This window comes from Austrofundulus limnaeus, unplaced genomic scaffold (assembly GCF_001266775.1).
Source record: "Austrofundulus limnaeus strain Quisiro unplaced genomic scaffold, Austrofundulus_limnaeus-1.0 Scaffold14, whole genome shotgun sequence".
NCBI lineage: Eukaryota > Metazoa > Chordata > Actinopteri > Cyprinodontiformes > Rivulidae > Austrofundulus > Austrofundulus limnaeus.
Window position 1 is genome coordinate 3660018 of NW_013952416.1, and position 11425 is coordinate 3671442.

The 11425-nt window shown below is 36.2% G+C and overlaps 1 protein-coding gene across 1 annotated transcript in view; it reads right to left on the reverse strand.

Moving 5' to 3' along the window:
- The window catches only part of grid2 (glutamate receptor, ionotropic, delta 2), a gene marked incomplete in the record, with an annotated part of 448996 nt that overhangs the window by 368251 nt on the left and 69320 nt on the right, over window positions 1-11425 (reverse strand). The window contains 1 exon segment of the mRNA XM_014002727.1: window positions 5183-5338. Within this exon segment, the coding sequence (XP_013858181.1) occupies window positions 5183-5338 (156 nt within the window).

The window sequence follows — 11425 nt, forward strand, 5'->3', positions numbered from 1 at the left end:
GGTTTGAACTGCAGGAGATTGTCTTGACCATGTCTACATGCCTAAATGCACTGAGTTGCCGCCATGTGATTGGCTGATTAGAAATTAAGTGTTAATGAGCAGTTGGACAGGTGATATAATTTAGAAACCCATAATAAAAGATTGGAAACATTTAAATGAAAATTATTTTGAGGCACAATGCTCAGATGCAATGCTCAAATGCAATATTGGTTTCAAGTTTGGAATGTGTCTTGGCCCTTCAGAAAAAGCTTTTCCAAAGAAAGGTGAACTGTCAGGTCACTCATACATTTTGAGCTACATGCAGCATGTTTTTTAAGAGCCTTTCTGCACTCAGATTTACTCTCACTCGCTTCAGTTCTGACCAGATTTTCCAGTTGCTGCTAAAATAAATAAAWAAAAAGCCCAMTGATGGATTGAAACGGGTGAGCAGAGTTTTGCTGTGCCAGACATGGTGCTTAGACTTTTGGYCAAATAGTTCATTTTTGTCTCATCAAATCAAAGACTGGTTTCCATCATATTCGTARAATGCATTAAATATTGTTTGACAAACTCAGAGTCTCGCTCGTGTTTTTGTCTCATAAAAGCCTGTCTGACAGAGTGATTCTGGGACGGCTGTCTTCCTGGCAGAGTCTTCAATCTCTGAAGAAACCTTCTAAAGCTTTCTGGGTTGGCTGTCTGTTTCATGGAAAGCTCATTAAACAAGGGAGGAGGACCGGACAACCAGACTTTTGTATTTGCCCTCTCAGTTTGTAAACACAAACTACAAGTGTCACAATAGTTCAAATATGCACTAAGTATTTATTTGCCACATTTTGTAAATGTTTATAGAGCGCTCGCTGACTTCAAACAAAATGCAAATGATTGCAAGTTTGGAAACCAATGCAGGGGGGGAATAGAAGTTTAATTATAGCACTGGATATAGTAAAACATGAAGTCTGTCTTAGAGAACTTAGTGCATTAATATCCAATCACAAACAGCAGTAGAGCAGTTASAACGGTTGTCTCATAGTGAGAAGGTTGCAGGTTGCCCCCAAGCTGTTCTGTGTGGAGTTTACATGTTCTTTCTGTGCATGCGTGGGTTTTCTCCAGGTYCTRACATTTCCTCCCACAGAACGGAGAGGTGGATGTTAGGTTAAATAGTAGGTGAATTATCTGAATTGTCCCTGTGTGTGAATGAAGTGTGAAATGTGTGCCTATGGTGGATTTGTGACCTCTCATGTGACTGCAGGAGGCACCAGCTGCCCTTTGACCCAGACAGAAATCAACATGTCAAAGAAAAAAAAAACAGATAAATGGCATCTATTCAGTTCATTTTGTGTAGCACAGTCCTCCAACTGGGTGTGCTGTCTGTCGCTGTCCATGGTCCTGAAAATCCTCAACAGCCTTTTTTACTCATGACTACTTTTATCCTAAGAATTTTAGAGCTGTAAATGGTAAATAGTTCTCTAAAGTTTGATCATTTCAATGTTTAAATGGCTGTCATATATGTTTCAAAAGTAACTGAAGAAATGGAAAAATATTCATACAGCCCAGAGTTAAATTGAAAGAAATTAAAATAAATGTGTCCTTCTTTTATGTGTTTCAACATTAAACTATTGTTTACTGCATGCAGGTCTAATCCAAGGAATGGATTAAATGATGTGATAATAAGATTTGATGATTTGCTTGATGACAAAGTGAATTACTTGTGTAAATATTACTATATTCTGCAATTAGTAGCTTCTTTCTCATTTTGATGCAGTTCTTTAAGTATCAGAAATCCATCCATCATCTTCATCTTATTCCAAGTTGGGTCATGGGGCCAGCAGCTATAGATGGGAGGCCCAGCTCTCACTTTTCCCAGCTACCTCTTCCAGCTCTTCCGGGAGGATTTCAAGGCATTCTCAAGCTGGCTGTGAGACAGTCGCTTCACACTCGGCTGCAAACCGCTCCAGTGAAAGCTGAAATCACGACACAATGACGCCAACAGGACTACATCAATAACTGAGACGGAATCCTGAGGCCACCAAACCGAACTCCCTCCGCCCCCTGGCTGCACCAAGAGACTCTGTCCGTAAAAGTTATGAACAGAATCAGTGAAAATGGGCAGTTATAGCAGAGTCCAACTCCCCTTGAGTCAGTGATGTATTACCTAAATAAATGCGCTCTTTGCAGAAAATGTGTGAGAATTCAGTCATTTGCCTTTTTTTGAATTAATTAATTAATGCGTGACAGCTCAAACAAAAATGCAGTTGGATTACTTGGTTGAGAGTAAGTTGAGCTGAAAAGAAGGTAAAGGCAAGCAACTATCGGATTCCCACCCTCCTGGGATCTCCCTCTGATTTCCATTTCTTCATCCCCCACCTTTCCATAAACTGTTATCCAATTAGGTGATTCTTCCAACTTTAATCAATGGGGACATGAGCCAGCACAGAGCGACATGAATACCGACAGTCACCATCAGCAGCTCCACCTGCTCTACAAGTACTGTCCAGTCTGCTTGAACAGTGGAAAAAAGGTAATAAGTTGTAGGGAGTAAAATGTTAACACATGTGACAGGAGCAGAATCACAATTATGTGCCATGCTGGCGAAGACAGTCCTGAGCACACACACACACACATCCATGCACACACACACACACACACACATAACTCTCACACAACATGATATGAATAATCATTTAGACTAATAACTTTGTCAGTTTATCTTTTAGGTTAAATTAAAGTCTGGTAAGACAGTGCAAAAGTATAATCTACAGTTTTAGAGATATGGTTATAGTGAAATACCCTTTTTTATTATACACTTAAGTAGAAATGTTCTGCAGCTTTATTGCTTATTGAACATTGTTAAGATTACAGGTGAATCTGCAGCAGAGTAGAGCAGTAGGCAAAGCACAGAATTCAGCACAGACCCAGCAGGTCTTACGGTCTATTTCTAAAATCCCAATGGGTCTCGAATATGCTTTAAAAAGTATTGTGCTCTGATAATCCTTTTTATTTTATTTATTTTAATTCACTGAGTTGCATCTAGAGCAGCGTAACAACTGTGGCTAACACATACCAACTATTTATGGCCTTTTAACATTTAACAATTTGCAATTTGCTTAACTTGGGGAAAAAATTAAAATTCAACAAAATTTCTTCTACTCCTTTCATGAATGTAGGCACGGAAAGAAAAGCTGGTGTGATGAAAACTGTTCTTTAACGTACTAAAACAAAAGCTCATTGATCATAAATTAACAGTACTCAGGAGGTTTATTACCACCATAAACATTGACCACGGGGAGCCGAAATGTGAATTTCAGGAATATTAAACAAACAAATCACGACAAGACTATCAATTGGACTCTTGATCACACACTCAGTCTTGTTTACTTCATTAATCTACTGAGACCAGCAGATCACAACCAGAACACTTCACCTCCCCACCCACCCACACCCCGTTCCATGCTTCTTATGAACCTGCGTTTCTCTTGCAGCATCATTAAATATATATTTTTCTAAGCTGAGTGATCTCCTTCTAATCCCACCACCGAACAACACCTCCTCAGCTCTTTTTTTCTGCACAGAAAGTGTTTATGAGAGCGGCCCAAATGATGATTACATAATGAGCTACTACCTCTGCAAATCTGCTGCTAATTATAGTTGGAAAGGCTGCAAAATCTGAATGAAAGACAATATGCTAATTACACTGTAACTTTTCATGTATGTAAATCTAGCTCTTAAAGAAAAACCTGTGGTTAATATTACTGCTTATCACATATTTTTTGTTGTTGTTGTTTTCTTTTACAAATGGTTAGCCGTGGCAATCCAGTAATTAACCTTCCAAATGCCTCAGCACATTAAAAAAATGACCCAGCAACATTTGATGAGCATCAATTAATTCAATATTGTTTACATTGTGTCAAACTTTACTCTTATGTTTGGGATTACACTAATGCCCATTTTAAGGGGCAGCAATAGCATTATTTTTTGTGTATCTGCTCATTCCTATTTTTTTGTTAATGCCAAATCAATGGACAAAATGCATAAAAACCCGTTTTGGTCATTTTGTAACATTTTGCTTCGACTCAGTTTCCTCATGAAGTCCTTCAGTGAGCTCACAGTTGTATAGTTTTTTTTTTTTTCAGCCAGGCATACCAGTCCACACAGACAGGAGCTGTATCTGCCTGAGATGGCCTGAGTTTCAGTCACACTCAGCCAATTTCTATTTATAATGCACCCCCCTTCCCCATTACTGCATCCTATCAGGCTATTTTATTTTATAAGTGATGGTCTATGGAAAATACTCTACACTTGACAGAAGATATTTATAAAAATAAATCATCACTGACATGTCTAGATAAAACCATTAATCATTAATCATCAGGAGGAGAATAATAACTGGGTATTCACCTACTGAACAAAGGCTTCTGAATGACCAAGCACAGAAATAAACATTCTACTGTATTTAGTCACTCACAGGAGCTGAATAGAATGTCCCCGTGTCCAATTAGTCTTTAATGGAGACAGAAGGTATCTTTGTAATTTTGTATTCTGTAAATGTCTGCATTTGAAAATAAAATTGCTGCTGCAATAAAGACTTATTTTTGACAGCATTTTACTTTTATTGAAATGTACCGTTTCTAGTGTTTATGAAAGAGCAAATGGTAAAAAGTGATGAGAATCTTTATGTTTTCACTGTAAGTTCATCAAATGACCTTTTAAATATCTGACCATAAGTGATATACCCAAGCTTCACTTTTTTTTATCTGAGCTTGTGCTACACTAATTGCCTCTTTAGAACTGCCAACATGTTTTGCGTGCACTCCTGTTCTGGATTTGCAAAAGGTTATATTTAGTGTATGTGGTTGTACCCTTATTTTATGTTCTATTTTCAGTGGCATTCCATGTCATGAGAGTATGGACATAATAAAAGACTATTATATGGAGTTCACATACTAGCTGTAAACAGAAAAGAAACATGTAACAAGTGGCATTCACTATCAGGTTCTAAAAAAATAAAGAAAAATCAGCTACAAGGCAATCATGACTACTTTAACATTTCGTCTGACTGTTCATGAGATACGGTAGGGACAGTTTAACAGCAGCAGGGTCAAACTTACCCCTGAGGTCATGTGATGTCCCTGCTAAATTACTGSTGCTCCAAGACATGCTGTAATTATGAACTCTAAAACAACATACTAAATTTCATACTTCCTACCTTCTTGTACAGCCTGGAAAGGGTTGTTCCCATCAACAAATTCCACAGAGAAGGTGATCTTTTCCGTTTCCAAGATCTCATTGTTCAAATTGAGATCTGCCACAGCCAGGCGAAATACCTCGTCATCTTTCCGCGCTGACTCATCAAAGATGGCACCTTTTAAAAGCAGAAGAAAAAACAGACAGGTTAGCATTAAAAGTGAAGGAAACAAATTTATCAACCTCCATTTAAAAGAGAGTTACTTTAATATATAAATCTAAGAATACATTTTGTGTAATTCCCCTGAGCTTAACTGTATATTTAAAATGTTGGCAACACTTTCTTTTACAGTACCCTTATTACCATGTTACAAGGTAATGAAAGTAATTAAATGTAATTACTACCTTATTACCATGCAATTATGTGGTAATTGRGGTACAAAAGAAAAAAATACCATTAGTAAAACTATCTTAATTAGGTAACTACAATCAAATTACTGTTCAATAGTAACTCAACACTATTTATATAACCAAAACAATGCAACTAAATTTTGGGGTTAGTGGTTAATTGCAATAAAAATATAACTTTAAAACTGTCCAAATTACCTACTACATATGTAGAAGTTACATAGTGAATTGTAATACATTACCAGGTAAGTGCTACATTACTGCAGATAATTACATAGTAAAATTGTACCATAATTACCATGTAATTACATGGTAATAAGGTAGTAATTACATGGTAATAAGGTAGTAATTACATTTAATTTTATTTTTATTACCTTGTTATTACATGGTAATAAGGGTACCATAAAAGAAAGTGTTATCAAACTGTTCAGTTTTATCACAAACAGATGTCTTAATATAGATCAAAAAGTTTTTTGCAATCATACAGTATGTGACAAAACTGTTAGCACAATCTTATAAAAACCAGAACCTTCATTTAAGGCATTGTTCTCAGCAGTATGTGAAACTGAAGACTGTTAAAACAAACCATCTGTGTTCATAGAATGTGGATATGACAAAAGTACACTGAGTAAGAGCCTTTATTTCATTACACCATGCTTGGTCAAGCCCAGAAATGAGGATTTTACGTATCCAGCCCCTGAACTGGGTCTCAGGAGGGTTGAACTGGGGTGAAAGAGAGAAATGGGTTGGAAAGACTGCTCTTTTTAAAGTCAATCACTGTCCAAGCAGGACACATTGACTCAGCCAAAGCAAATGCTGAACAAAAGGCAATAAAAAAAGAAGGGAAAAAAAAGAAAGTGCTGGTGGTGTGCCAGTATCTGCTGTAACCGATAAAGTTCCCACTAGTCAATGCTAAATTAGTCATACAATTAAATGTCAGGCTGCCTGCAGAGAAAAAACGGATGAGGCGACAAAGTGTGTTGACTGATTGGTAGAGATCTGGTATTTGCTTTAAACGGTTACACACAATTAACTGTGTGCTATCTTTTCTTTTTTTTATTCTTCCCTTTTAGCTTTTCAGTTCGACCTAGTTTAGCCCCGAATCCATTGAAGTACTCATTGTGCAATCCAATGTAGTGAAGTGCTGCTAAAACTTACTAATGTGTGGATGCAGTATAGGTATTTGTGCATGTGTTTAATATGCAGATTGCCATTTACAGTAATCATAATAACGTTCTAGGGCTAAAGGCTGTTTGCCACCACCTAGGATAGTTTTTGTATATAATTTGTCTTAAACAGTCTGATATTACAACCACAAAAGTTATGGTTTAAATTTTGCAAAAACTAAAGAAAAGTGTGATGGTTCAAAGTGCAGTTCTTTGAGTAAAGTCATTCTGAAAACAAAGTGTATGAATGCTTAAGTTAGGTATTCTCATGTTTTTTCACTAAGATAAATTGATATTTTTTTAAAAGAACCACACCTATAATACTTCTAATCTAATTGAATAGTGTGAAAAATTACATTTAACCATAACAAATCTCTGTCCAGCATTAACCTTGAAATCCACCATCTTTTCTCATCTATTTTAATTTAAATTAAATATTAATCAAGTTCAACTCCAAAAGATAATTAACTTCAGAACTGCTTTTACACACACCWCATTCAAAGCCACATGCTGTTAGAGGCAATTAGAAACAGTAATCTAACTGCCTCTTCATCAAAAGACCTCATAAAATATATATTTCTCAATCACTTAAATCTGCTGAATTCAGAAAATATAAGTTTCCAATTATTGATTGCATCATGGTTGGTTTTATAATCATCCAATATAGATGAGGACAGACAAAAAAGGGCTGGAAAACACAATAAAAGATACACAAAGGCATTAACTATTCCATTAGAGTTAAATTATGAATAGCCTTCAAATCGGTCTGAGGATGACACTGCCGGGAAACAGTTTGTAGACATTTTTAAGCAGGAGTATGGAAAGTTGAGGCCATTTTAGACTTTCTGCTTAATGGAGAAAAAAATAGGCAAGCTGATTTTAACACAGTGATAAAGATTAAAATGTAACTGTTTAAGAATTTTTGGTTTTAGCTGTTTTGTGTAATTACCAAAAACAGTTCATTTTTCCTGCTGCAGCTATGTTTTAAAATTGGCACAACAATGCTAGGAGGTGGTGATTACAAAGTTTTGTGAAAAAGATTTTTTTAAAAGAGTAGCCGAATGAACACTAAATGGCTCCTTTAATCTGAGACTGCACAGTGATGTTGCCATAGTAACATGCTCCCAGACATATGTTAAAAGCTGCACAGTGATGTATGCTCTCTTTCTATATGGCTGCATGGTTTTCTTTGTATATGTTTAACTATTTTGATCCAATGAGTATAATAGCAATATGAAATCAAAACTTGAAAAACACAGTTTTATGCCAAGTTAAACAGACAAATTAGTAATGTATTTTGTTTCTTGCGTCATCTGTCACAACAGCATTTTTTTGTAAACACTCAATATGCTGAGAAACACTAAAATGAGGTAAATTAGGGGTGTAATCTTTCTATTTTTTTCCAAATCCCAACAAGTAATGACAACTCCATTTTTAACTAAATTATTTTAATGCTCATTAATGTGTTTGATGTTTGGGGAAATAAATAAATAAATAAATAAATAAATAAATAAATAAATAAATAAATAAATAAATAAATAAATAAATAAAAACAGAGCAATCAGAAAACAGCAATAGGAACCTCTTAAATTATCACTTTCCTCTGTATGGACATTTGACAATAAATTCATATATTTTTAATTCACATGACAAACAAAAAATGCAAATCACAGGACTCCCCTCCCATCTTTTGCTATGGCTGCTATTTTGGAATGGCACCACTGCATGCTTATTTACAAACATAAATACACAAACACCACACACACACACACACACACACACACACAAACCTGCACAACACACAGGACCCTGGCTTGTTTCCCATTTCCGGTAATGTGATTGCGAGGCAAAAGGCAGACGTCATGACATTAGTCAGGTAGGAAGTTGTTTAAAAATATATCCAAACAGAACACATAGAAGCCCCAAGGGCAGAAAACACATACAGACAAAATCATCTACCTTTTTCCAAACCATCACTTCCATGACAACAGCACCATCACCAAGAGTGGTCAAAATGACCGGATGTGCTATCCAAAGGCACAGACTCCAAATCATTTGACCAAAACACATTGATGTGATGTCTACCGGTGGTCAAGTGTTTGGTATTCACCTTGTAGTTTGTTTGCATTGATAGAAGCAATAAATAACTTGTTCATCTATTCACTGCTATATAGCCCGCAGGGAGAGATGAGAGATGCTGSAAGCAAAAGAAAAATGAAGAGGGGGACATGTCACTGTGTGCAAAAATATAATAAATCAGCCAAAAGGATTTTCTTCAGCATTTTTATTGTCCCCCTCACAACATAAAATATGAGTATTAAAAGTGTTACTATTACTATTTCTGGTTGGAAAAACAAAAATTAATCTTCACCTATATGAAATGAAACACACTGTAGAAGCTTTATTTACAGGACCTATGACAACTTTATGACTGTTTTCTATTAAAAAAATATGCATACATGCATTCATACATACATACATACATACATACATACACACTTAACAGGGATGGCCCGTGGCATAGGCAGTATAGGCAAATGCTAAAGGCATCTAGGGGGCATCACAAATGCGGGATGAAAAGAATTCTAACTTTTTTATCAGAGTACTTGATTTAGTCTATAGAATAATCAGTGTTTACTCAAGTTTATGAGGGTAACTTGTTATGTTGCAGAGGATGTTTTATGATAAAAATATAATGTGATGCAGTCAAGACTAACTACTGGTGCTCAGTGTAGAAATAGAAAACAAAATAAGGATAATGGAAATTTATAGTGTTCTACTTCCATAAAATACTGATTTTATATTGTTTTATTAATCCCAAGAATTTAGTCAAATTCTTTTCAAATGGCTGGAAAATGCATAGTTTTCCAGGAGAGTATAACCCTGGACCCCTCTAGAACTGCTTCAGTCCACCGCTGCTCGTTAACATGAACAGGTGTTCCTCATTGCTGTCAATAAATGTTGGCAGGTATGAGTTACACTTCAGGTATTCTGTTTCAAAGTATTATATTGTTAACTACTTTGATTGAACAACATAGTTTTTAAAGATAAAAAATATTATCAAACTATGTTTAGTATGTGAACGTCTGAATTGGCAGTAAGATTTAAAAAATTGCACAAGGAGCACCATCTGAAAAATTGCTTAGGGCCAGCCCTGATAAGCCTTTGACCATTGTTCTTTTGTATGTTTAAAACAGCTACAACTGATCCAGATATTGGTATTGTGAATGAAAGTTTCCAAAACACTAGAATAAAAAAACATGAGATCATTAGTATTATTTTAATCTTTAAAATCTCTCTTTTCCTCCAGCATCTAGTAAAGTGGCCAAAACAAAACAAAAAAAAAAAAAAAAACAGCTGGACAATGATGCTCTTATTGAATACTTAATTAGAACAAGTAATGAAGTTCAGATGAACCTTTTGTGAACATAATTAGTTTTTTTTTTTTCATTATGTAAACAAAAGTGTTGGACAAGTGGAAAATGTCAAACTAAATTGGTTAAAGAGGCAATGACTGACATAAATATCAAACGATTCTGCTAAGGATTATAATTCCATTGTCATTACATTTTTTGTAGATTGGCTTTGGTAAGTTTTGACACATGTATTGTTTTACTTTCTGTTTTCATTTTGGTTGGAATACACATTAGGTGTCCCAACCTCCCAATTTAAATAACTGTTAAAAAAAATACATGGGGACATTCAGAAAGTCAAAGACATTTGTTGTTCATAAAAACCACACTTCTGTTTTGAACCAAAAAAATGATGGCACATGTTCCAATGCAAAGTTATTATGTTCTATGCTCTAAAAAGATCTGAAAATTATGTCATAATAACTCTGCACTATTGAAAATGGTTGTTAAGTCGGGTAAGTTGACCTCCTCTTTTCACATGATTTCTGCGAAATGAAAAGAGGGCAGTGTTGAAAGAGGTGCTCCTGACAAATGATTTTCAAATGCTAAAACAGTTACAGCAGCATTAGGATTTAATCATTCAGGTCACTGACTGTTTTGATGTTGCCATCTGTTTGCCTTTTTTTAAGGTACAATGGCCATGAGCTCTGCAAAATCCCTCTCCGTCTGACTCGACTCTGCACCTGCCTCCTGCATTCTGACCGTCGCTCAAGCTCCTTTCTGTCATTGAATTCTTATATCCTCCTCACACTCCAAACTCTGACCAGCCTCCTCCTACAATGTTTCACAAGGACCACTCTACCCAAAGCGCAGGAGGTTTCTGAAACACTTCAGGGAATCCATCCCACTGTCTCCTCAACAAACTATAACACCTGTTGTTGAGGCTGGAGCTGATGACAGTAATGTGACAGCAACTCTGACAGACTGACAAGGATAATGACTTTGGAGGAACAAACACACACACACCCACACACACGTGACGTATAGTTGATTTGTGACGAGGCTGGACCTAGGTGTTCTTGTCGGTGCAATGATGAAGGTAAAGTGCTGGTGGTGCTGAGTGATGATGGTGATGAACGGGGGAGGTTATCGTCCCGCAGTGTCAAATGTCCAAACACACACACACACACACACACACACACACACACACACACAAAAACAGGTTGTTATTTACCGCAGTGATGTGAGAGTGGGGAAGGGAGTGCATTTTGACACCTGGGACGACAGCACTGAATTAATGTGCACTTTGAGCAATTTGTGTGTGTGTGTGTGTGTGTG